Here is a 25,343-nt window from a genome sequence, read left to right on the forward strand (position 1 = left end):
ATGCTTATTGCCTTAATGTAAACTGAGCATGATTTGAATGTCACTTTATAACCAGGTCAATTCTGTGGGAATATGCTACATGCCACAAAGCATCTTAAAAAGAGGTAATTCATTTGGTTTGTATGTACTAAAGTAACCACTTGGCTTAATCAATCAGATTAAGTGGTAACTATGGTAACTCATTCTCAATCCTCAAGTTGGATGACCCACATCAGGTGAACGCATATTATTCTGGTGCAAGAACTGATGGAGCAGAAAACGTCACAGAATCAAACCGCCAGCTGCAGCAACTGAACAACAAGCTTACTGCTTGATGTTGGGTCACGGCCCTGCAGGAGATCTTGTGATAAACCTAGATGGAGAAAACAAGAGGAAGTCGGTACTCAGCCCAGGATGTCTGGGATGACGTAGAACGTCCCCAGGCCACCGGGAGTAATGTCACTGCTGTAGCCCTTTATTCATGTTTTACTTGCACTGAAATGCATGGTTCTTCATGCATGCACTTGTTAAACAGAGTGCAGTTGCAGTGCATGTAACAGCTGCAGCAGAATCATGTTACAAAGGAATAAATGTTACATCGGTTGTATAGGTCAATAAGTGAATGTCTTCACATGGTCAGCTAAATACATATAACTTGCTAATAGCACCACAGAACGTAGACGAGGTTCAAGCATCCGGCCAATGTGACCTGAGGGGAAAAGCAGATCTGACGCCAGTGTCCCTTTATTGGACCTCAGCATGGTCATTCTACCAGGGATGATTTTTGGAAAGTCGAGCTCACACACAGCGGTTTTTATGCTGTACAGTGTGGCGTTCTCTCTCCTGTCACAACCGCTTCTTGCTACGTGTCATTCCAACAAGATGACCGATTTAACTCTTCATCTGTCAGTAGTTGTAGGTCGCAGCAGTGCATAGTGATGAATGTCCTATAAATAAGTACAGGGGGTTCCTGCCGCTCCATTTGCTATTCAAATAATCCCCGACGGTGCCAGCGCTCATTTGAATCCTGTTCCCGCTAAGTAATACTGGACATTTAAATGTCCCATGTTTACCGGCCGTGTTTATCGCCACTTCCGCGTAGCGGCCGCGGTGCATTGTGGGTGATGTAGTTTTACACGCGCGTTCACATGTGTGCGGTGGGAGCTGTCGGGAGGTAAGTACCTCCCTGGTTTGAAAAGACCCGTGATAAAACGCCCGTGTTTCGGACACGCAAGTTTTTTTTTTACGCATGAAAGTGCGTGGGGGAGAAAGAAACGTCTCTTCTTTCTTTGAAAAGAGGAAGTGTACAGTTCAGCTTTTTTTGTTGCAGCTGTCAGTAATGGACGAAAACTGTTGCACCTGACATTGAGGAAGGGGTAGTGACAGAATGAGAGAGGATGCAAGGACAGACAGACAAGACATAGGGGGGGACGGAAAGCAGAGTGAAAGTGAGGAACAGAAGAGAAGGTGAAGTGTTTGGTTTTTTTCAGTTTTACTGTGGGGCATTTGGTTTTATCGTTGGCATTCTGCAAAGTGTTTCGATCCATTGCTGGGTATTGCACTCCTTTTTTCCCCGTAGCTCTTTATTCTTTCACTCAAGCGTCAGTATTAACCAGACGGCAACTGTACATTTGATGCTGCACTCGATGTTGCACTGATGCATTTGCAACGTATTGATTGGTTTATTTTGGAAAAAAGGCCACAAGCAGAGATTGCAGAAGTGCGATTGGACAGCGCTGACAGTGCATGCGGTGGCAACCAAAGTTGTCCTTCAGACTGACGAGTGTGTGTGTGTGTGTGTGTGTTGGGGGGGGGGGACCTCAACATAAATATACATTTTATATCTCAACTCTCTCTCTTTCTGTTTTTGCTTTCACCGTTTTATGAACGAAGCCACAAAAAGGAAGGAAGGAGTTGACGGAGGAAAAGAAAGACATAGAGGAAGGGAGGGAAGTCGAGGGTACTCAGTCAGACCGCTTCTAGCCTTCAGCAGCTACAGAGCGTAAGTTTATCCGGCTCTAGACAAAAGGCAGAACTTGACTCAGATTCCCACAGGTCTCAAGATCTATTTAAATATCACTGATAAAGAATGGTTTTAGTCCACGTGAACTTACAAATCCTCCACAATCTTCCAGACTAGTAATTTGATTTGAAAGGTGATATGAAGATTTCAGACATGATTTGTAAAATAATGTGTGTGTTTTGTGCTTGTTTTCTTGTTGGTGAAAAGAGCATTCAGAGTGAAAGATGGTTCGGTGAGTTGCATTATATTTATCTGTCCTCGCTTCTCTCCTGCTGCAGTACTTTCCTTTGTCGATTTTGTATAATCTTGTCATGCTTACTCCTCTTGTCTTTTACTTGACCTGTGCAGGTACCAGTAACCTGAAATAGTGTGAAAACAGCGTCCTTCTGTTCTGTTCCACTGAGATTAGATAATCGGTCAGTGAGGTCGGTAATGATCGCCATTGATCTGGGGGTCAATGCCTCCTTGTTTTTTTGTCCAGATGGTTCCATAAAGACCTGTCCGGGATAGATGCAGAGTCCATCCTGAAGACTCGGGGCGTTCATGGCAGCTTCCTGGCCCGTCCCAGCAAGAAGAACCAGGGGGACTTTTCCCTCTCTGTCAGGTAGACTATATAATAAATCTATAATAAAATTATTATAATAAAATGTGGATGCATTAAAACAGAACTGTAGGAATAATGAAATAATAATAGTTATTGTTGGTGTTGTTGCTCTTATTATTATTATTATAAACCCACACACAGGTCTGAATTCCAGCTGAGGTGGTAATAGACGCTGCGCTACAAATCCGCACCTGTCATTTTAAGGCCAAGAAAAGCCGACCATAGAGTTCAAGTTCATGTTTTCCCCCCTTCTGCATATAATTAAGCAGATTCTATATTGGCCACTTATAGCGCTTGTACCTGTGCTGACTCTGTTATAGAAAGATATGCGATATATGGCTTGGTGTTTAATTAACCATGCAAACTTGTCTTCCTCTTGTAAGTCGCTTTGGATAAAAGCGTCTGCTAAGTAAAGTAAAGTAAAGATTTACAGCAATATTTAATTTGTATTTAAGAAAATAAGATTAGAAGAAAACTAAATATACTGTTTTGTGACACAAAATATTTTATTACATATTTCTGTCCTAGACAGAAGCACTTTCTTCTTTTTGTAGATCAAGCAGTGACACTTTCATGAACCAGAATATCAGTTTATAGCATCTATAAGCTTATCAAACTGAATCTATTTAATTTCTCATGAGGTCCTTTGTCATGCCACAATTTAACATGTTAGTGTGTTAGCTGGGAGTGAACATCTGGTTTTGTTCATGTCCTATAATTCTGTACTTTCACTGTACGCGATATGCTCATCTGAAGTTTGGACGATGTTGATCTACTTCCTCCAGGGTAGGAGATCAGGTGACCCACATTCGGATCCAGAACACGGGGGATTATTACGACCTGTATGGCGGGGAGAAGTTTGCTACCTTGTCTGAGCTTGTTGACTACTACACAGTAGAGTACGGAGTTCTGCAGGACAAGGACGGGGTCGTCATTGAGCTCAAGTACCCTCTCAACAGCTCTGACCCCACGTCCGAGAGGTGAGCTCCTACCCCGTCTTCTTCAGACTACTTCTCACAAGAGGAGTGGACAGCTCTGGCGTGTCCTCTTAAAAAGTACACAACATATTGTATTATTGTGATACATGTATACACACACACACACACACACACACACACACACACATATATATACATGTATCAAAGCTCTTTAATCCAATCAAATTTATTTAAATGTATTGTGACAATGTCTCCTTAAGTACAGTTTCCAATATGAAGGATTTCAAAAAATGATGTCCATGGAAACTGAATTGAATGCAGCTAAAATACAGAATTTACAGAAGAGTAAGAAAGGATATTAACTCAACACCAGAAACGTCGCTACACCTCACCGTAATCACCCTGAAATTTTCGAATTAGCTAGGCAGTCTCTTGAAGATGTACATTTTGTGCAGCTAAATCACAATCAGCATTTAAAATGAGAAAAATTATCCATAAATATCTTGCATTTCAGAGGTTTGGCTTTTCTTGCCTGTGCCCTTTTTTGTATAAATGACACCAAACCATTTTGTCCTGCTTAGCATCGGTCCCGTCACTCCCCTCAACCCCTCCTTCTTTCAGTTTTTTTGACTTCCCTTTCTTGTTGCGGTTGGAAACTTTAGTTTTGACACATTTGCAAACTGTGGCCAGACCATCCAGGTCTTCCTCTCACTCCTGATAAACATCAAACAAGTGAGATAGTTATCACTTTATCATTTTTAGTTTTAAAGTGCTTTAAATCCACCAAAAGCTGAAATCTGAAAAGCAGAGGACTGCAGCATTGTGCAGCTTAAATAAGAATATTGTGAAGAAAAGGGTGTATCAGACTAGTGAAATGCAAAATATACATCTTTTTATACATCTTCATATGTATATCTACGTATTTTCATATTTACTACAAGAACAAACAATAGACAACAGAACACCGTAGAGCATCCTGACTGGAAATATCATAAAGCCTTAATCATTATGTAGTAAACTATGCAAACGATGCATCGCATATCACCGTTGTTAGAAGCCGCACAAATGAGTCATAAACACATGAATATTCTTAAAATGCGGCAAACATTTCGAAATAGTTGATTATGCATTGAATAGATTTCTGTATTGCTCTAGAAACGTGCAGAAAAACATCCTCTGTGCGGTTTGTTGGTTTGTCTGTACATTTGAAACATCAGTTTAGAGATGTTTAATTGTATAATATTTGATGTGAGATATTTTGCATGAATGCAGGGTACCTGGGCTGTCAGGTACGTGGTCTTTTTTTTCTTCTTCTTGTTTTTGTAACCAGAGCTTTTCTAAAAATAACTTCCACTCACATCTCGAGTCAAAAAATCTTGTCGTCAGAATTTTCCAACCGCAATACAGGAAGCCCAGATGAAGAAATCAAGAACTACGCCTAAATTTAAGCTACTGTGAGAGTACAAACTCATGTAGAACACTGTGACTTAAGCACCATAAGCACTCAGCTCCAACACATTAATGCATTAGCGGTTCTGCAATGAGGAACTGAACGTGAAGTGCTGTGGGGTACATTATATGTAGGGTGGTAGTGGCTTAGTGGGTAACACACTCGCCTATGAACCAGAAGACCCGGGCTCAAATCCCACTTACTACCATTGTGTCCCTGAGCAAGACACTTGCTCCAGGGGGGGACTGTCCCTGTAACTACTGATTGTAAGTCGCTCTGGATAAGGGTGTCTGGTAAATGCCATAAAAATAAAAATAAATATATTATATGATTGTGTATCAGTAGTGATGCCCATGTTCTCTCATTTCATCACACTGTTGAAACAGTGGCCATGTAGCATGTAGGAAACACCAGAACGTGACCCCATCCCATTTCTCCATGTAGATGGTATCACGGACATTTGTCCGGCCCGAACGCCGAGAAGCTGCTGAGGGAGCGGGACGAGCCCGGCACCTTCCTGGTCCGCGAGTCCCTGTCCAAACCTGGAGATTACGTGTTGTCGGCTCTCACCAGTGAGATGGCCAAAGGATCCAAGAGGGTGGCTCACATCAAGATTATGTGTCAGGTATGTGCATGTTTGTGTGTGTGCTTGCTAGTCAGTATTGGGGGTCAACAAGCTACTATCAGGTATTCGGAAAATGGGCAAAAATAATCAAATAACTTAATCATTAATTCTGATTAAATTGATTCATGTATTGCCGAGGTCTCAAAACATTGTTAAATAGCTCAGACTATTAGGAAGCAGATTTGAAATGTGTTCTTTATGGGTTTTCCCATATCGGAGTGGAAATTATTTAGCAAGATCAATTCCCCATTTCTGTCAAAACTTCATGCTTGCGAAACAACCACCATCCTGATTTGCACATGTTCAGCTCTCTGCAATGTCAACACTGCATAATGCAAAAATAGCAGTTAAACAAGTGCTGCAAATTTATTTATGCTTTTTAAATAAAAAGATTATTTCATTGTAATCACTGCCTGGTGACATACACGTCACTTAAGGGGAACATTTTAATCTGGTTTAATTTTGGGCTTTCTGGACCTTTAAACCTCAGATTAAAACTTTCCTGAGCAGATTGAGACAAGAATAACACAAGGGCTTTTCTGACAAGTAGCCAGTAAAAACAATGGTTTCCTTTCAAGGACCCGTCAGCGCACTGAAGACATGTGACCATATGATATAACTGCTAATGCACTTAAGTCCGATCTTTAAGCTACGATGGACAAATGAGCACGATCACACGTCCTTTGCTCTGAACCTCTGTCTCTATAAATGGCTGCCACATAAAGTGTTGAGTAATTTCCTCACCTCACACAGCAGCCTCAGGGCAGACATGACAGGCGGTGGATGAACAACTACAGGCATTCCCTGTACGGGCCAATTTCATCTGACGTTGTGTCACTATGGAGAGGAAAATGGAGAGGGTTGGTAGTAGCCTAGTGGGTAACACACTCGCCTATGAACCAGGAGATCCAGGTTCGAATCCCACTTACTACCATCGTGTCCCTGAGCAAGACACTTAACCCTGAGTGTCTCCAGGGGGGGACTGTCCCTGTAACTACTGACTGTAAGTCGCTCTGGATAAGGACGTCTGATAAATGCCATAAATGTAAATGTAAATGAAAATAATTCTTGCCCACATCGTAAAGCCGCATGCTAAGGCCCACATCTGGAAAATCTAATCTGAGCCATCATGGGGTCAGATCTGAAGAATGTTAGGGGCTGCTTTCTTATTTTTAATATTTCAATCTGATATAACAATGCTTAGATGATGTTTTTACTGTAATCATGTGGCTTTATTGAACTATTATCTTATTTTACATCTCTTCACCCTGCCTTATTAGGATTTACAAAACTTTGTGGCCTGGGACTTTATATAAACACAGTTTTATTTCGGACATTGTTCCTATTGCTTAGTTGTTTTCTTATTATTTATTACATGAAATCTTGAATTTGATTATTACTAAAATACATACTACTGCATGATTTTTTTGTTGTTTTCACACTGAGGGCATACTAAAGTCCTTAATCCTAAATGAGCAGATTCAGGTTTCTAGCTATTGGATAATGTGTGGAAAAAATGTGAGGAAACTTACTATAAAAACGCTACGCAACAATATATATTAACATTACATATATACATTTAGATTTATGACATTAAAATTGAAACTTAACTTTACATCATCTGTTGATGTAAAATTTTAGACACATAACAACAAAATTTTGTACTTCAATTCTTGCACCTTCATGGATTGCTAACAAATTTTGTTGTCCAGGCAACTGTACAGTGACAAAAAAGGTCTTGTTTGATTATTTCTTATTTATTGTGATTATCTATTTTAGTGATTATTTATTCACAATGCTTTTCACATACTTACCAAATCAAGTGACTGCAAAGACTGTCTTTCATAATGGTCCTGCATTTCTGAGCGGGCATTTATTTCTCTGCTGCGGTCAGTTATTGGTAAACTGGATTTGCTGGCAGCTCTACTCAACCTCACTGGGATCTGTGCAGAATGACAGGTACACGATTGGTGGCTCTGAGAAGTTTGACACCTTGACTGACCTGGTGGAAAATTTCAAGCGCAAGGGGATTGAAGAAATCACCGGAAACTGGGTACACCTCAAACAGGTACCCCGCAGGCACATTTAAAGGTTGTGAAAATCTGAATAACTGTACATGTGACTGAATGCAGTGCTTTGTGCATTTCTTCCTCTTTTTCTGACCGCCATTACTTCTCCTGCTGTCTCAGCCCTACTTCTCCACTCGAGTCAATGCGGCAGATATCAACAACCGCGTCAAGCTGCTGGACCAGACGGCCGACGGGAGCACGGAGGGGGGGTCTGACAAAAAAATCAAAGCTGGATTCTGGGAGGAATTTGATGTATGTTTCATACCACAGACAGATCCAAGTTTCATTTAGGGGGACTGTGTGTGTACAATTTTAACAGTGATGAGAAATTATTCCTTTTATAGATTTGTGGCTGCAATACATTAAATGGCCATGAGAGCAGACCGCATAAGCTAGTCTAATGGATACAGAAATATCTGGTGGCAGGATGTGGTTTGACACCGCACTGACCCTTCTCTCTAAAATCCGGTTGCATACTACAGGCACTTCAGAAACTGGAGGCCAAGGCAAAGAAGAGCAGGGATGAAGGGATGAGACCAGAAAATAAGAGCAAAAACCGATACAAGAATATTCTGCCCTGTGAGTACATATCCATAATATGAGCAAATGTTTATTTATTATATACATTATTATGTACATGTCGATTAATTACATTTATTACATTTTTCTAATGTCCACACAGTTGATGAAACCCGAGTGGTTCTACAGGCATCCGACCCTGATGTGGTTGGCTCTGATTACATCAATGGCAACTATATTATCGTAAGTACAAGTTCAGGCCTGGTAGCCCACATGACCAATTCTGACCACAATATAAATATACATACATTATGTAATACGCATTATCTTATCCCCTCCGTGTGTAGAATAAACTGCTAGAGCCTGACCAGCAGAAGGATTATATCGCCTGCCAGGGTTGCCTTGCTACCACCATAAACGATTTCTGGCAAATGGTCTGGCAGGAAAACTCACGGGTGATTGTGATGACAACAAGAGAAGTGGAGAAAGGACGGGTACGTGTCTGAGAGAGTGAAAGGCTACCTGCACATTCATATATTGTGCAGTGCATTCGGAAAGTATTCACAGCACCATTTTTCCACAAGTTTTCCACAATTTTTTATGTTACAGCCTTTTTCCACAATTATTTTAATTAAATTTTTCCTCAGAATTACCCACAACACCCCATAATGTACTTGAGGCTTTGGCAAATGTATTAAAAATAAAAAAAAATGTGAAATGAAGCTCAAAATTCAGCTCAGGTGCTCCCCCGATCCTCCTTGAGATGTTTCTGCAGCTTAACTGAAAGTGAAGTGATTGTAATTGTGATACACAGCAGCACAGCAGACGGTGCACACAGTGAAATGTGTCCTCTGCATTTAACCCATCACCCTGAGTGAGCAGTGGGCACCATGACAGGCGCCCGGGGAGCAGTGTATGGGGACGGTGCTTTGCTCAGTGGCACCTCGGCAACCTTATGATTACGGGCCGCTCCCTTAACCGCCAGGCCACCACTGACCCTAAACTGGAGCCCACCAGTGGAAAAAATCAGTTGATTGGACATGATTTGGAAAGGGACACACCTTCTATATAAGGTTCCACAGTTGACAGTTCATGTCAAAGCACAAACCAAGCATGAAGTCAAAGGAACTTTCTGTAGACCTCCGAGACAGGATTGTCAGGGGAAGGTTACAGAACCATTTCTGCTGCTTTGAAGGTCCCAGTGATCACAGTGGCCCCCATCATCCGTGGAAGAAGTTCAAAACCACCAGGATGCTTCCTAGAGCTGGCCGGCCACCTAAACTGAGTGATCAGGGAAGAAGGGCCTTAGTCAGGGAGGTGACCAAGAACCCAATGGTCAGTCTGTCAGAGGTCTGTCACCGCGAAAATGTGATGCGCTGTGATTACTCTGCATGCACTGTACAATATTGTTGAGTGTCAGATCAGAAGACTGTCAAGACTGAGCCTCATCTCATATACTATTAATTAAATATAAGACAAATATGACCTGCTAATGAACAGTTTGGTGCAAATGACAAAGTATGATGGATACATACAGTGTACATGAGGTTACATATAAATGTACATATAACATTAAGAGGATTTTCAGCTAATTCTTTGGTAAACAAAGTATTTTAGAAATGATTTTCCTCACAGAACAAGTGTGTACCTTATTGGCCTGAACCTGAAACCTCTAAAGAAATGGGGGCATACCTGGTGACGTCTCTGTCTGAGAGAGACTGCAATGACTACAAGGTCCGCCTGATAAAGATCACACCACTGAACGAGGTATGCTGTGCTAGAATAACCATACTTTCTATCTGATCTGAATGGAAGAAAATGTTGCTTTGCATGAATAATAGGGGGTAGTAGCCTAACAGGTTAGACAGGTTAGTTCAAACCCCACTTACTGTCCTGAGCAAGACACTTAACCCTGAGTGTCTCCAGGGGGACTCTGTCCTACTGTTTGTAAGTTGCTCTGGATAAGGGCGTCTGATAAATGCAGTAAATGAATAACAAATGCAATGAAAGATAACTAGAGATTAGAATTCAGAGATGTAGATGGGTGTCCTTTGTTAGTTCTAATGTCTCCATTATCCTCTGGCCTCAGTCAGAATCATCGCGGACCATCTTCCACTACCAGTACCTGAGCTGGCCGGATCACGGCGTTCCCCAGGAGCCAGGCGGGGTGTTGGGCTTCCTGAGCCAGGTGAACTCCAAACAAACAGAGTTCCCTAACGCCGGCCCAATGATCGTCCACTGCAGGTACGCGTCTAGGGCACATTTTTTCTCCAGCATATTTCAGAATTTAATCCAAACAAATCTATAAACTTCTGTAATAATCTCTTAAGCTTCATAAATACAGGAGACATAAAAAGGAAATGAACAATGAAATGATCTTGACAGGGATACAGAGAACTAAAATGAAAAGAGAAGCGATTACAGTGGGTGAATGGCAGATTTACAGAAGTCCTGTAAGGACTGCTGATGGAAAGCTACACATGCGTCAAACCCAAGCATGTGTTGGTGCACCACTCGCATTTTGAAATTCTGCTATCTGGGTGTCATATGACTACAATATAATTCCTTGTGCAAATAAAAGTTTTTTTGGTAAAGCGGTATTTACATCAGCAGACCATTGCTATCCGTTCTACATGTGATGTAATCAAAGAGTGACACCATGTTCACCATGTTTAAGATAAGACTGAGAAAAGTCACAATGTTGTGTAGGCATTTCTACTGATTATTTGTGTGAAAATACCCATCACTTTAAAAAAAAAAAACTAAATAAGACACCGAATGTGTATTTAATGGTATAACTACTCTGTTTTTCTGACCCCAGTGTACTCCCAGTGTCTGGGTTTCTGATAGTTATAGTAACAATTCATGTTACTATGAATGTTACTAGTATGACAGTATTAAGACTTATTTTTGCTATATTATATATTTACATCCATTCTATATATTTAGTATTGAATTATATTGTCGATAGTTTCATTCAAATTATAGTACATAAATCACCATGTGAACACTATGTAAGTAATCAGAAAATCAGGCTCTTTTACACTCACTACCAAAGGTCCTTCATCCTGTAACATTAACGCAGTGAATTAATTGATGAAAGTGAAGTGACTGTCATTGTCATACACTGCAGCACAGCACACGGTGACACAACACAATTGTCCTCTGCTTTTAACCGTCACCCTTAGTGAGCAGTGGGCAGCCATGACAGGCACCCAGGGGAGCAGTGTTTGATGTTTCAGAGCAATATGCTTCGTCTTTCTGAAAAGCTTCTATGCCGCTTAATTTGATCATTCATAAAATAAATTAGTTGTTATTTTTATTTTTTGTGCTTCCTTTACAGTGCTGGCATTGGTCGAACAGGTACCATCATAGTCATAGACATGCTGATCAAAACCATTGAAATTAAAGGTGAGTTTACAGTCATTTAATTGTGTTCATGTATTAATGAGAAGTTTCTAGATTGAAGTGTTAGAATATTTGGGGTTTGGCTGTTCTACTTTATGCTCATATCAAAATTGAACATTTTGTAGGTATTCTGCTAATATCCAGTTAGCTGTTGCAGTTTATAATGATGTGGCCATTCTTGGTATCATCTGTGCTGTGCTGTCTTGCTTTCTTTCAGGTCTGGACAGTGACATTGACATTCAGAAATGCATCCAGATGGTGAGGGAACAGCGATCTGGCATGGTGCAGACAGAGCCTCAGTACAAATTCATCTACCTGGCTGTGTCTTACTTCATTGACTCCACCAAGACCAAGATGATGGCTGTTAAGGTGAATAAACAGGGGCAGGTTTTAATTCATTAGAGCAACACCAAAGGGAATGAGTGAGGTGTATCAGCAGGCAAGTGAACAGTACTTGTATTATTTCATGAGACAAAAGGTGTTTTTCAGAGAAGCAAGAGCAAAAAATGGGCTTTAACGGATCAGCTTAGGGATCTGGCTCAGAATGTGGGGGTGGATATGGCGGTGAATCCTAATTTTGAGGAGGAGGGAGAAAGGACTTCAATAAAGAGGCAGGACAGGGTGTTAACTTTATCCCTTAATTAAGGAGAAAGCAAAGAGGAGGGGCTGGAAAAAGAGAGACACTGACAAATGGAGAGGAAAAGGTCATGAGAATGGCTCCTCACTAAGATAGTCATGGTGCTGCAGAAACAAAAAAGTGAAAATTAAATGTGCTTTTAGCACAGCATGAGCTGTTGGTGTTATATCAAAAAGTGTTTCACAATGACATTCACGAGGTTTGTATGTAGATGCGTGAGGAAAAGTGGTGTATGTGCGAGGTTTGTATGCAGATGCGTGTAGAAAAGTGGTTTATGTGCGAGGTTTGTATGTAGATGTGTGAGGAAAAGTGGTTTATGTGTGAGGTTTGTATGTAGATGTGTGTAGAAAAGTGGTGTATGTGCGAGGTTTGTATGTAGATGTGTGTAGAAAAGTGGTGTATGTGCGAGGTTTGTATGTAGATGTGTGAGGAAAAGTGGTTTATGTGTGAGGTTTGTATGTAGATGTGTGTAGAAAAGTGGTTTATGTGTGAGGTTTGTATGTAGATGCGTGTAGAAAAGTGGTGTATGTGCGAGGTTTGTATGAAGATGCGTGTAGAAAAGTGGTGTATGTGTGAGGTTTGTATGTAGATGTGTGTAGAAAAGTGGTGTATGTGTGAGGTTTGTATGTAGATGCATGTAGAAAAGTGGTGTATGTGTGAGGTTTGTATGTAGATGCGTGAGGAAAAGTGGGTTATGTGCGAGGTTTGTATGTAGATGCGTGAGGAAAAGTGGTTTATGTGTGAGGTTTGTATGTAGATGCGTGAGGAAAAGTGGGTTATGTGCGAGGTTTGTATGTAGATGCGTGTAGAAAAGTGGTGTATGTGTGAGGTTTGTATGTAGATGTGTGTAGAAAAGTGGTTTATGTGTGAGGTTTGTATGTAGATGCGTGAGGAAAAGTGGGTTATGTGTGAGGTTTGTGTGTAGATGCGTGAGGAAAAGTGGGTTATGTGCGAGGTTTGTATGTAGATGCGTGAGGAAAAGTGGGTTATGTGCGAGGTTTGTATGTAGATGCGTGTAGAAAAGTGGTGTATGTGCGAGGTTTGTATGAAGATGCGTGTAGAAAAGTGGTGTATGTGCGAGGTTTGTATGTAGATGTGTGTAGAAAAGTGGTGTATGTGCGAGGTTTGTGTGTAGATGTGTGTAGAAAAGTGGGTTATGTGCGAGGTTTGTATGTAGATGTGTGTAGAAAAGTGGTGTATGTGTGAGGTTTGTATGTAGATGTGTGTAGAAAAGTGGGTTATGTGTGAGGTTTGTATGTAGATGCGTGAGGAAAAGTGGTTTATGTGTGAGGTTTGTATGTAGATGCGTGAGGAAAAGTGGGTTATGTGCGAGGTTTGTATGTAGATGTGTGTAGAAAAGTGGGTTATGTGCGAGGTTTGTATGTAGATGTGTGTAGAAAAGTGGTGTATGTGTGAGGTTTGTATGTAGATGTGTGTAGAAAAGTGGGTTATGTGTGAGGTTTGTATGTAGATGCGTGAGGAAAAGTGGTGTATGTGCGAGGTTTGTATGAAGATGCGTGTAGAAAAGTGGTGTATGTGTGAGGTTTGTATGTAGATGTGTGTAGAAAAGTGGGTTATGTGCGAGGTTTGTATGTAGATGCGTGAGGAAAAGTGGTTTATGTGTGAGGTTTGTATGTAGATGCGTGAGGAAAAGTGGTTTATGTGCGAGGTTTGTATGTAGATGCATGTAGAAAAGTGGTGTATGTGCGAGGTTTGTGTGTAGATGTGTGTAGAAAAGTGGTGTATGTGTGAGGTTTGTATGTAGATGTGTGTAGAAAAGTGGGTTATGTGTGAGGTTTGTATGTAGATGTGTGTAGAAAAGTGGTGTATGTGTGAGGTTTGTATGTAGATGTGTGTAGAAAGTGGTGTATGTGTGAGGTTTGTATGTAGATGTGTGTAGAAAAGTGGGTTATGTGTGAGGTTTGTATGTAGATGCGTGAGGAAAAGTGGTTTATGTGTGAGGTTTGTATGTAGATGCGTGAGGAAAAGTGGGTTATGTGCGAGGTTTGTATGTAGATGTGTGTAGAAAAGTGGTGTATGTGCGAGGTTTGTATGTAGATGCGTGTAGAAAAGTGGGTTATGTGTGAGGTTTGTATGTAGATGTGTGTAGAAAAGTGGTGTATGTGTGAGGTTTGTATGTAGATGTGTGTAGAAAAGTGGTGTATGTGTGAGGTTTGTATGTAGATGTGTGTAGAAAAGTGGGTTATGTGTGAGGTTTGTATGTAGATGTGTGTAGAAAAGTGGTGTATGTGTGAGGTTTGTATGTAGATGTGTGTAGAAAAGTGGTGTATGTGTGAGGTTTGTATGTAGATGTGTGTAGAAAAGTGGGTTATGTGTGAGGTTTGTATGTAGATGCGTGAGGAAAAGTGGTTTATGTGTGAGGTTTGTATGTAGATGCGTGAGGAAAAGTGGGTTATGTGCGAGGTTTGTATGTAGATGTGTGTAGAAAAGTGGTGTATGTGCGAGGTTTGTATGTAGATGCGTGTAGAAAAGTGGTGTATGTGCGAGGTTTGTGTGTAGATGTGTGTAGAAAAGTGGTGTATGTGTGAGGTTTGTATGTAGACGGGTGAGGAAAAGTGGTTTATGTGTGAGGTTTGTATGTAGACGGGTGAGGAAAAGTGGTGTATGTGCGAGGTTTGTATGTAGACGGGTGAGGAAAAGTGGTGTATGAGCGACCCTTTCTTGATATATGGCCTAGGGGGCGCCTTATACTTTTTCCCCCTAAAGTGTTGTAACATATAGTACACAACAAGAACTTGCCAGAATTTCCTGCAGCTCCTTCAAGGCTGCTGTGGGTCTCTTGGCAGCTTCACTGTCCAGATTTCTTCTCATCCTTTCATCCATTTTGGAGTGATGTCCAGTTCTTGGCAACGTCACTGTCCCATATTTACCCTACTAATACCTTTCAACCGCGAGAGCACTGTGATCCTCAGTAAGCCCTCTGTGATGACTGGTGTGAACCCAAGAAGACTGAATATTGTAATTAAAGCAAAAGGTGCTTCTACAAAGTATTAGTTTGATGGTGTTGATCTATAACCTGAATTGTGTATTTACATTTACAGCATTTGGCAGATGCTCTTATGCAGAGTGACTTACATAAGTGCTTTAAAATGTCTATAATTGTAATCCCTCATTTGGTTCACTGGGACACAACCCGCAAATACCATTAGTTTAATAACTCAGAGCTCATTAAAATAAATATATAAATATATGTAGAAGCCCCATTTAATAGAAGTATTTATTTTCATCTGAGACTTCATGCAGAGCCGATATATACGCAGGTCCTCAGTCCCATGATGAAACTCACCAGTGCTGAAAGAAGAAGGATCTCGAACTTACCACATATTTCACCTCCATTAGTCTGTGTGAACCATGTCCCACACACTGTCCACCGTAGTGGGGGAGGCCAGCTCTCCTGGCGTGGGGGTACCGTCCTGCCAGCTGTTGTATTTACTACCTTGTCCCCGCTGCAGGGACCACGTCCCACACACTGTCCACTGTAGTGGGGGAGGCCAGCTGTCCTGGCGTGGGGGTACCGCGAAGGGGCAGAGTCCTGCCAGCTGTTGTATTTACTACCTTGTCCCTGCTGCAGGGACCACGTCCCACACACTGTCCACTGTAGTGGGGGAGGCCATCTCTCCTGGCACGAGAGTTGGGGGACGTGGGGATACCGTCCTGCCAGCTGTTGTATTTACTACCTTGTCCCCGCTGCAGGAAACCGACACGGAATATGGAAATCTGACAAAGCAGCACCAGAAAGCCTGTCGGAAAGTTTCCAAGTGAGTGTTACGGGAAGCCCGGCGTCCAAAGCATTCCTGAACGCACACAAACACACACACACACACACACACACACAGACACACACACACACACACACACACACACACACACACACACACACAGGCCTCATTTGTATGTAAAGCTCTTTAAGCGAAATGTTTGCGCGGCCACACAACTCGTGACGGCCCTGCTGAATTGTGCAACGTGCTATTGGGAAAGTGAAGCATGAAGTCCATGCTGGACGTGTCCCGGCCTTCCACGCCGGGCCTGCATGGTGCACGTCCCAGCATGGAACACATCTGGAACACGTCTCCTGTTCTCTTTGCAGGAAGAAAGAGGACGTGTACGAAAACCTGGGAGCAAAAGGCAAAAAAGATGTCAAAAAGCAGAAATCCGAAGAAAAGAAGACAGGATCTGTGAGGAAGCGATGAAACGAGGACATGAATATATATAAATACGTTTGTACAAAACCTCCCGGTGTTCATTTCACTTTCTGTTGGACGTACGAACCTTTGATTTGGATGTGAATTTAATTGTGCAAAAATAAAAAAAAAACAACGCGGTTAAAAGCAGTTGTAATTGTGATTTAAGTTGTGTGTAAGTCGTGTTCGTGGGAAATAAAGAGGTGAAAGCAGCGCGGCGGCGCGGTGTCGTTTCCGGGACGTGATCGAACGTCCCGCCCGGTACGCGGGACGGGGCGGGGCGGGGCGATTATCCGCGGGTCCCCGTCCACGTCCACGTCCCCGGGAGGGAGGGACGCATTCGGAGCGCGGACGCAACATGTCCGGACCCAACCTGAGCGGCCTGTACCACATGGTGTCCCAGGAGAACATGGACGCGTACCTGGCGGCGCTGGGTAAATTATCACCGCTTTTTGTCAGCGTCGTTGTTCCGTTCGTCGTTTTTTTTTTTTCTTTCTCGGTTTTACGGTCCTTTTCTCCGAAAAGCGAACGTGGGGAGAGAAACCCGAGCTGCTGCTGCGATGCTTTTATTATTCTGTCGTGTTGCTTTAATATTCGTCACGTTTTAAAGGTGAAAGAACTCGGGCAGCCTGGCTGTTTTGTTCCTCTGAACCTCTCCGTCCTCGCTTTCTTCGTCTCTTTCTCTTTCTCTTTCTCCTCCACTCGTCCTTCTGGCGTTTGCAGACATTAACTTCGCTTTGCGGAAAGTGGTGTGCATGCTGAAGCCCAGCAAGCAGATCGAACACGACCCCGGCACCGGCCACATGAGGATCAAGACCATGACCACCTTCAAAAACTTCGACATGGACTTCCACCTGGGCCAGGAGTTCACCGAGGACCTGGGGCCGGTGGACGGGCGGAAGTGTCAGGTGCGTAGGCGCCCGTGGCCCCGTGGCGTGGCCCCATGGCCCCGTGGCCCCGCTGACCGAGCTGTGTGCCCGCAGACCACGGTGGACTGGCAGGCGGATAAGCTGGTGTGCGTGCAGCGGGGAGAGAAGGAGGGGAGAGGATGGACCCACTGGCTGGAGGGGAACATTCTGCACCTGGTGAGGAGGATGAAGGCCGTAGGAGGCGGAGCTCTTGTCTTTTAATTGACAGGGTCACCCTGAACCCCCCTCCGCTCTCTCTCTCTCTCTCTCTCTCTCTCCGCAGGAAATGAGGGTGCAGGACGTGGTCGCCAGGCAGATCTATAAGAAGGCCGAATGAAGGGCCTGTTGCCGGGGCGACGCAGGCATTCGCTTCTCCTCGAGAGAGAGAGGGGTCATTTCCAGACCAACGCCAAATAGTTTTACAGCGGTAGTCCGAGTCATATGTACATATTCCTCTTCCGAAATCCGGTGTTTCCTGCCTTTATATAAATACACTCGTTCTTCACACCAGTCCTCGTTTTTCTTGGTTATTATTAATTTTTGATGATGATGATGATATACTTGTTTTTTTTTATGTGTGCACTCGTCCCACTGGAATATCTAGCAGGGGAATCTGGTGTTGGCTACCGTTAAATCGTGCTTCAAACTGCTTCAAACGTGGTACACATGCCACATGGCAGCAAATGACCAGCAGGTTCGCTGCAAAAGAAGAAGCTTAAAACCACAACGCATTTCAGTTGTCGTCTTACAACCTCGTTCCAGTTGCAGCTCCGGTGTACGTACCTGAAACGTGCACGTGGTCGTGCAACACGTGTTTTGGTTTTGATGGGCAAGTGGGGGTGTTATCAGGGGCTCTTCAGACTTCCACACCATCATCTTCTCTCTTCTGGAGGGTTGACGAGGCAAATAAAGTGAGTTTGAATGACTAAAATAAGCACACGTAATATTACACGCTCTTTTGTGGTGTTTTTCTGGACCATCTTGGTGAAGGGTACGCCCCTGACTTCTGCTGTAAGCTTCTCTGTAGTACACAGTTCGGCCAGCAGAGAGCGGCAGATGTTCACCTGCTGTGAACATGGTGGAGACCAAACCATTTCCAGATAGTGCATGCAGAGGGCGAACCACGCACATACCAGGTGTCAGCATGCAGCTACAAAATAGAAGCAGAGTAGTGAAGCATTTCAAAATATCCATGAAAATGTGCCAATAAAGCACCTAAATTCTGAATTGGCTGTAGGCACGAGTGTGTGTGTGGAGGCCCTGTTACAGACTTTTTAGTTTTCTCTGGATTATAAGAAAATGCTTTATTATAAGCAACTTGTTTAATGATCTAGGGAAACTGTATTTAGCAGTCCACTCTTCACTTGCGCCACCACCCAAGTAAGCCAAACATATTCCAGTTTCTCTGATGAAAGGCTTATTTACAGTTCTGGAAGGTGCTCAACTCTACAACTCATACAAAATGCAGCAGCACGACTGATCTTCAACCTTCCCAAGTTCTCCACACCGCCCCTCTGCTACGTTCCCTCCACCGACTCCCAGTAGCTGCACCATCAGGTTCTAAATACTGATGCTGGCCTACAAAGCCAAACATGGAGTAGCACCATCCTACCTCACAGCCCTTATTACACCTCGCACTGCACCTGGTATACTCCGAGCCTCCAGTACTGCTCGCCTGGTCCCTCCATCTCTGAAGGTAAAAGGAAGACGCTCATCTAGACTCTTCTCCGTCTTGGCCCCTCGGTGGTGGAATGAACTTCCAGCTCAGTCACTGAGCACCTTCACACGGCAGCTCAACACCTTCCTCTTTACAGAATATTTAGACTAACTTGTAAACGTCTTATTGCCTGACTTCTGTACAAAATCATTCCTAAATATACATATTTACAGCCTCAAAGCCAGCTGGTGCACCGATGCTCCAAACAGGATCAAGAGACTGACCTACAGCCACGAAGCTCCCCAACTCGTCTCCCCCTCTAAATACACCCCACCATTCTCCCATGGGGCGAGCTCATTATGGAAGGGTGGAGGTGCAGGTCCATCAATGTGAATCTGGAAATACATATAAGTGAAAAGTGATTGTCATTGATAGACAGCACAGCACACGGTGACACATGAAATGTGTCCTCTGCTTTTAACCACCACCCTTGGTGAGCAGTGGGCAGCCATGACAGAAGGCCTCAGGGAAAGGACTCACAAGCAGATTAGTTTGAATACGAAACCGTCAAGGTGCCACTGAGCAAAGCACTGTCCCCAGACACTGCTCCCTGGGTGCCTGTCATGGTGTCCACTGTTCACTCAGGGTGATGGTAAAATGCAGAGGGCACGTTTTTTTACGTGCTGTGCTGTGTACTACAATGACAAAAACAATCACTTTTTCATTAGCAGACACTCCCCGCCTATCTTCTGAAATGTTCCACTAAAATGAGCATTTTCAAACTGGAAAAATCGGACTTTATTTCATTTAAATGTTCTTTACATCTCTTTCATACATCAAAGAGCATGGGAAAGTGTTTAAAATATAGTGAAATAGTCACAAATGCTCTGTGGAGTTCTTAAAAATGTCATATTCGTTCAGTGGCATGAACCACGACTGAAACGAACTGTTCTTTCACTGTAAATTTCCAAATAACACATTTTTGGCTTCACTCAGGCCTTAACAAAACAATATTTACACAAATAATTTGCATTACAAGGTGCTCAATACACGATATATAGAAGACACCATAAACAATATGTTTTACATTAATGAAAGAGAAATTCTCCCCTCTGGTTGGACATGGCTATAGTTGCACTATATGTTCATCTTCATCTGGTTGTGGTCAAATGAGGTCAGTGCTGGACATGTCAGGGTTTCAGATTTTTAGACAGGACAGTGAACAGCCTTTAGCTATGAACCTATTTACATACAGTAAATGACCCCCCAGAATGCAACAGTGCATGCAGGCCCTTTGTGGAGGAAAATGTGACCTATGACCCGGGCCATTCGTCTTCCTGCGGCTCCGACTGACAGCAGGAAGGAGCGGGATCATCTCCGCAGTATCGCGTCTTGAAAATCGGCTGTTCCAGACTCGCCGGCATCGTCGGCAGGGAGCTGCCATCGTTCTCGTATTCACAAGTGCAGTCGTTTGCGGCGGTGTAAACTGGGGAATAAAATGCGACACCCATCATGAAGGAGCTTTATTTTGTGTGGTTGTCTCTCTAGGAATGAGACCTGAAACCAGCACTGATGGTAAATAAGCGTGCATTATTGGACGTGCGTGCAAAAAAGAAAGTGCTTTCATTCTGACTCACGAGGAAAGAAAAATCCGTTTTGCGCTCCAGCACACTTGAATTTACATGAACGATTTGTGGACTTTTAGGTGATTACGGTGATGGTGGCGCTTTACCTGTCGGTGTGAGGGGGACGCACGCTGCATAATCCTGGTTGTGCAGCTCAGATGGGTGCTGCAGTATAATGTCGGGGGTTAAAACCGGGTGCTCCCTGTCCAACTTGGGGGAACGTCCTGAAACACCCAATGGGCACAGAGAAAGTGGCATGTCAATAATAATAAAAAAATAAAATGAAGTGATTGTCACTTGTGATACACAGCAGCACAGTGCACACAGTGAAATTTGTCCTCTGCATTTAACCATGACCCTGAGTGAGCAGTGGGCGGCCATGACAGGCGCCCGGGGAGCAGTGTGTGGGGACGGTGCTTTGCACCTTGGCGGATCAGGATTCGAACCGGCAACCTTCTGATTACGGGGCCGCTTCCTTAACCGCTAGGCCACCACTGCCCCATGTTGGTGTTAAGGTCATGTGGTTTTACCGACGTCGCAGGAAACATCACGGTGGATTTCCCCGCCTGTTTGCTCCCATAGTTTTCAAAAACCTGTTCCGGCTAGTGAGCTGGGTCCATGTCACACGCACCTGAGCTTTTTGATCTGCATTTGACCATCCAGACAATGAAAACCACAAAGACGAAAACGATGACGACAGCCAGAGTCAGTAAACTTGCGGGGAGCAGCCAGTGAGTGTCTGTGGGGTCAGAGGGAATGTAAGAAAATACCGCTGAGGCACAATGACGTCTAATGATCGAGGTTTTCCATTTACGTCACATTATTACACTTACTGCACACATGAGGTTCACACACAGCATCTGACACCGGTGTCCCAGCCTTTACAAGCCTTCCCGCCTCACATCTGAACAGAGCGGAAAACAAACACATGTGAAGTGATTGTCACTTGTGATGCACAGCACACGGTGGACACAGTGAAATTTGTCCTCTGCATTTAACCATCACCCTGAGTGAGCAGTGGGCAGCCATGACCTTGGCGGCTCGGGATTCGCAACCTTCTGATTACGGGGCCACTTCCTTAACCGCTAGGCCACCACCGCCCCTGATTTGCCCCACGTGTGGCCAAGTCAGAACATTTAAGGATGGAGATGGAGAGATGTGCATGTGTGTGTTATTCAGAACCCCAAGATTCTAATCTGGTTACAACGCTACCAGTGAAACGTTTGGACGCACCTACTCATTTAAGGGTCTTTTTTTTTAAACAAAACTGTAGACAAACGACTATGACATAACACATGTAAGGTTATGTTCACTTATGCTGAACACATCTTCTCACATTAATGAGCATGAACAATCGCTGGATGTGAACAAAACAGCCATGAAGGTACAAACAGATTCATCAAATATGCTTCACTGTCTCCTGCTACAAAAATACTATGTGTGTTTCCTGCAATGGATTGAATTCTGACTTCGTTTTGGATTTTACTGGCAAATGAGCCACAGAATGTGACGGAACGTGAGGTCAGGAGCTGCAAAACGGCGACGTCCTGCAGGCTGTGGGCGTGCATCTGATTCAGAGGAAAGAGCTCGGACCAAATCTGATATGACGTCAGTAGGTTTGGTCTACGGCACTTCCTCATGCAGTCGGCATCAAACAGACCTTCCATTCACCACCACTTGTCCGCACGGCGTGGAAATGTCAGCGTGTGCGCGTTTACATCAACATTTGCATGGCCTTCTGGTACCTTGTGTGGGCGCGGCAGGGTGTTTCTGCGTCTGTTTGGTTGTTAAAGAATCCAGGTTCACAGGCGGTGCAGACGGTGTCACTTCTGGCCGTAGCTGCAATGCAAACGCACGGCACTTTACACCGGCCACCACTCATCCACCCGTCATGTGGCTGAAGGTGCACGTTGGACTCACGTTTCTCCACAGCACCCGTCCCGGGGACACATGATTTGACACGACTGCAGCGCTCACATTCCCTGTCTGAGCAATAGAATCCCTTCATGCACCGGCACTGCGTGTCCTTGTCGGCGCGGCACCGCTGTTCGACCTCCAGGTGATTGACTGCGGGAGAAGGACAGTGTCTCAGGTGCACGACACACGGTACGAGTGTAAAAAACGGGGTAAAATGAGCGGGAAGGGAACGTACTGTCAGGGCAATGCTTGCAGGGGAGGCAGGTTCTCAGAGTGTTCCGCCACTCTGTGTAGGAGTCATTGGCACAGGGGACACATTCAGCCTGTCTCTCACCGTCACACGGGTTCCAAACATACGTTCCTGTCCAGGTACAAAGAGGAGACGCAACTGAGACACTGTCCTGCCCAGAAACAAACACTAGCGTACAGCCCCGAGGGTCTATAAAGCATGGACTACATCATACACCTGAACTCTCCTGGTCCACATTCAAAATGAAGGAACTTCTTGTAAGTAAATCTCTTACCTTTGGGACAGTCTTCACATCCCATTTTTAAAAAAGTGTATTAGTCTTCAGCGGAGACCAGAATAATGTGTCTGGTGGTCGTGGGTGATCTCTGCCTCGATGGTCTAACTTGTAAAAAAGATGAAATGAACACGTCCCTTCGCCTGTCGACTGCCTGCTGTCGTGTCACTATATGAAGGAAGACACCTCACTTCCCGTTTGCTATTTTCTCTCTTCTCTCATGTTCATTAAACAGCCGCAAATCGCCTGATGTGTCACACCGTCCTCAGTTCTTGTTTCTTGAAGAACAGCTCGCTGTTTATCGCTCTGCTCCCTCGTTTGTTCTGTCGGAAAGTCCCATGAGCCCTCGGCCCCACTTTTATTGTTCGGTCTTCCTTCCTGTCCCCCGCCACCCACCCCATTTGCACACAATACAGTTCGGTGCACTTTACAGTGAGGGCTGAACCAGGTTAGGATGTTCTCAGATGTTCTGAGCGCTGGAGGCCTTTCGCACCGTGATCTCTGTCTCCAAGCTTCAGAAGAACCACAGCCAGCGTGTCCTCGCCTCAGAAGAGCCGTTCTGTGGACACTGCATGCAAAACGGCTGAAACGCTGTCTCTTCTGCTGCAGATCGCTGGTGAGGTCCTCAAATGTCTCTTCTGGGGAAAGTGAATCAGACAAGTACAACATCACCGAATCTTTTCTTAAAGTTCAAATATGACAATTTCTGGCTGCAAAAAGGAACGTTTGACTTTTTAAACCACTGAAAACACAGGAAACTAATTTGCAACCATAGGAATTTATTTAATATTTAGCTTGTGGAACATATTTAATTTTCCTTTATTTTCTGTGTGTATGAAGCAGTCCCTCTCTCACATGTCCACTGTTGGGGACTCATCCCCTGTCTGCAGCCTCCACGATCCTGTCCTGCTGTGACACCACCTACTGTCCCTCCAGTAGCCGCAGAAACTGTCCCTCTCCATCCTCTTCCAGACCCTCCTACTTTCATCACTCTGTCCCCTGGTCCCGCCAAAGGAATGAAGTTTTTTCCACTCGGCTTCAGCATCCACAAAATCAAATATCTTAACAGCGAGCACATGACGCTGTCGGTAACTTCTACTGTACCTACAAGTCTTGGGGTCTGATGGCCAGCTCACTGCTTTGGGCGGGTTTGACACACTTGATTGTGGACGGGTGTTTAATTGAGAAATGACATGTACATTTGTACTGATGCTGGAAACGTGATTTAATGATTTAAAAAATGTCTAAAGAGACTACAGGAACACCTCCATATATGCGTATGAAAGCGGCGTCTGGTATTACTCATACCGCAACCTTTGATGTATGATGCTGACTCTCCACATCATGGTGTCACCACAGAGTCACGGTCGGAGCACTGTACCGAGCGCCACCCACGCTGCTGACATTTTAAAACTAGTCACAGAGGGGACGGCTCTGGACCCGGCCGGAAGAGATGCCACCGCGGCCGCTACATGAACAGGGCCGAGAAAGTGTGCTTAGTGACTGATTCCACCTCAGTGTTTGGGGGACTTTAATGCTGAATGACATTATTAATGTGGTATTAGCATCGTAACTCTTCCCTTTTTTATTTCAGTGGTAAAGGTGACAGACAGTGTTGTGGGAGAATAGTTTCGGTAGAGGGGGAGTAAAAATTTGAGTAAAGGGCCAGAGGGGTAAAGATATGAGTAAAAACTGTGTGTGTGTGTGTGTGTGTGTGTGTGTGTGTGTGTGTCTGTGTGTGACGGAAATGAAGCATAACTGCAACATGATCGCAGTGACGCCAGATGCCTGTAACCATCTCACTGCCACGGCGGGGCCACTAAATACTATTATTTAGGCATCAAGTGATGTTTTACAGAACATGCCTCTCACCACATGGTATGCTCCTCACTTCCTCTCTCACACTCTTGTAGTTTAACATCCTGTAAATCGTGCAAATGTTGGGCTTTTTGCAGTGTGATCACACCCATACCAGCTACTATTCAGGCAGGGACACGTGGCCCCGAGAACATGATCGTTCATGAACCAATATTGAACAAGGATTCAACATGGGAGGTTAAAATGGGAGGAGCTCATGCTGAAGACTAACATCACCCTACTTCCTCATATCAATATGTCGTGTTTTCAGATACTCTGCCGTCTCGAAGCCAGGGCCCCGGGCAGGGCCCCGGGCGACTGAACGGAGTGTAAGGCAGGGCCTAGCAGGACTGGGGCAGAGGCACCGGCTGGGGGAATGTCTGCATCACTGGCTGGATCAC

At 44.1% G+C, this 25,343-nt stretch overlaps 3 protein-coding genes across 4 annotated transcripts; 2 read left to right on the forward strand and 1 right to left on the reverse strand.

Annotated features, from left to right (window-relative positions):
* Positions 1-1,115: 1,115 nt before the first annotated feature.
* ptpn6 (protein tyrosine phosphatase non-receptor type 6) lies at positions 1,116-16,622 on the forward strand. 2 transcript variants are annotated; one of them, XM_028980184.1, is made up of 17 exons: positions 1,116-1,153; positions 1,873-1,981; positions 2,210-2,234; positions 2,484-2,606; positions 3,392-3,586; positions 5,439-5,619; positions 7,571-7,687; positions 7,809-7,940; positions 8,171-8,267; positions 8,371-8,450; positions 8,555-8,701; positions 9,843-9,974; positions 10,297-10,451; positions 11,551-11,618; positions 11,833-11,984; positions 15,967-16,031; positions 16,361-16,622. In XM_028980184.1, the coding sequence occupies exons 3-17, from the start codon at positions 2,227-2,229 to the stop codon at positions 16,461-16,463; spliced, it is 1,755 nt and encodes a 584-aa protein (XP_028836017.1). In that variant the 5' UTR covers positions 1,116-1,153; positions 1,873-1,981; positions 2,210-2,226; the 3' UTR covers positions 16,464-16,622. The 2 variants fall into 2 exon arrangements, with proteins under 2 accessions (XP_028836017.1, XP_028836016.1); XM_028980183.1 differs by lacking the exon at positions 1,116-1,153 and adding an exon at positions 1,246-1,446.
* A 41-nt stretch (positions 16,623-16,663) lies between these two features.
* rbp5 (retinol binding protein 1a, cellular) lies at positions 16,664-17,872 on the forward strand. Its single transcript, XM_028980185.1, has 4 exons — positions 16,664-16,888; positions 17,178-17,362; positions 17,438-17,539; positions 17,646-17,872. Exons 1-4 carry the CDS (start codon positions 16,813-16,815, stop codon positions 17,697-17,699), a joined length of 417 nt encoding a protein of 138 aa, XP_028836018.1. The 5' UTR covers positions 16,664-16,812; the 3' UTR covers positions 17,700-17,872.
* Positions 17,873-19,793: 1,921 nt separating this feature from the next.
* Positions 19,794-23,454, reverse strand: LOC114790883 (tumor necrosis factor receptor superfamily member 5). The gene is made up of 8 exons (XM_028981301.1): positions 23,086-23,454; positions 22,797-22,922; positions 22,565-22,711; positions 22,390-22,483; positions 21,478-21,548; positions 21,276-21,383; positions 20,752-20,868; positions 19,794-20,505 (listed from the first exon to the last, which is right to left on the reverse strand). Exons 1-8 carry the CDS (start codon positions 23,108-23,110, stop codon positions 20,333-20,335), a joined length of 861 nt encoding a protein of 286 aa, XP_028837134.1. The 5' UTR covers positions 23,111-23,454; the 3' UTR covers positions 19,794-20,332.
* Between the last annotated feature and the right edge of the window lie 1,889 nt (positions 23,455-25,343).

The sequence above is a fragment of the Denticeps clupeoides genome, chromosome 5, assembly GCF_900700375.1.
Source record: "Denticeps clupeoides chromosome 5, fDenClu1.1, whole genome shotgun sequence".
In the NCBI taxonomy this organism is placed as follows: domain Eukaryota; kingdom Metazoa; phylum Chordata; class Actinopteri; order Clupeiformes; family Denticipitidae; genus Denticeps; species Denticeps clupeoides.

What these genes read in the sequence shown, in the direction of transcription:
- ptpn6 (XM_028980184.1), top strand. An exon ending in GATTCTGGGAGGAATTTGAT is followed by an intron (nt 7,941 to 8,170) that starts GTATGTTTCATA and finishes TGCATACTACAG; the next exon opens with GCACTTCAGAAACTGGAGGC. An exon ending in GCCTGTCGGAAAGTTTCCAA is followed by an intron (nt 16,032 to 16,360) that starts GTGAGTGTTACG and finishes TTCTCTTTGCAG; the next exon opens with GAAGAAAGAGGACGTGTACG.
- rbp5 (XM_028980185.1), top strand. Translation starts at nt 16,813, where the DNA reads ATGTCCGGACCCAACCTGAGCGGCCTGTACCACATGGTGTCCCAGGAG. An exon ending in TGGACGGGCGGAAGTGTCAG is followed by an intron (nt 17,363 to 17,437) that starts GTGCGTAGGCGC and finishes GTGTGCCCGCAG; the next exon opens with ACCACGGTGGACTGGCAGGC. An exon ending in AGGGGAACATTCTGCACCTG is followed by an intron (nt 17,540 to 17,645) that starts GTGAGGAGGATG and finishes CTCTCTCCGCAG; the next exon opens with GAAATGAGGGTGCAGGACGT.
- LOC114790883 (XM_028981301.1), bottom strand. Translation starts at nt 23,110, where the DNA reads ATGGGATGTGAAGACTGTCCCAAAG. An exon ending in ATGTGAAGACTGTCCCAAAG is followed by an intron (nt 22,923 to 23,085) that starts GTAAGAGATTTA and finishes GTACCTGGACAG; the next exon opens with GAACGTATGTTTGGAACCCG. An exon ending in CCCTGCCGCGCCCACACAAG is followed by an intron (nt 21,549 to 22,389) that starts GTACCAGAAGGC and finishes CGCTCTGTTCAG; the next exon opens with ATGTGAGGCGGGAAGGCTTG.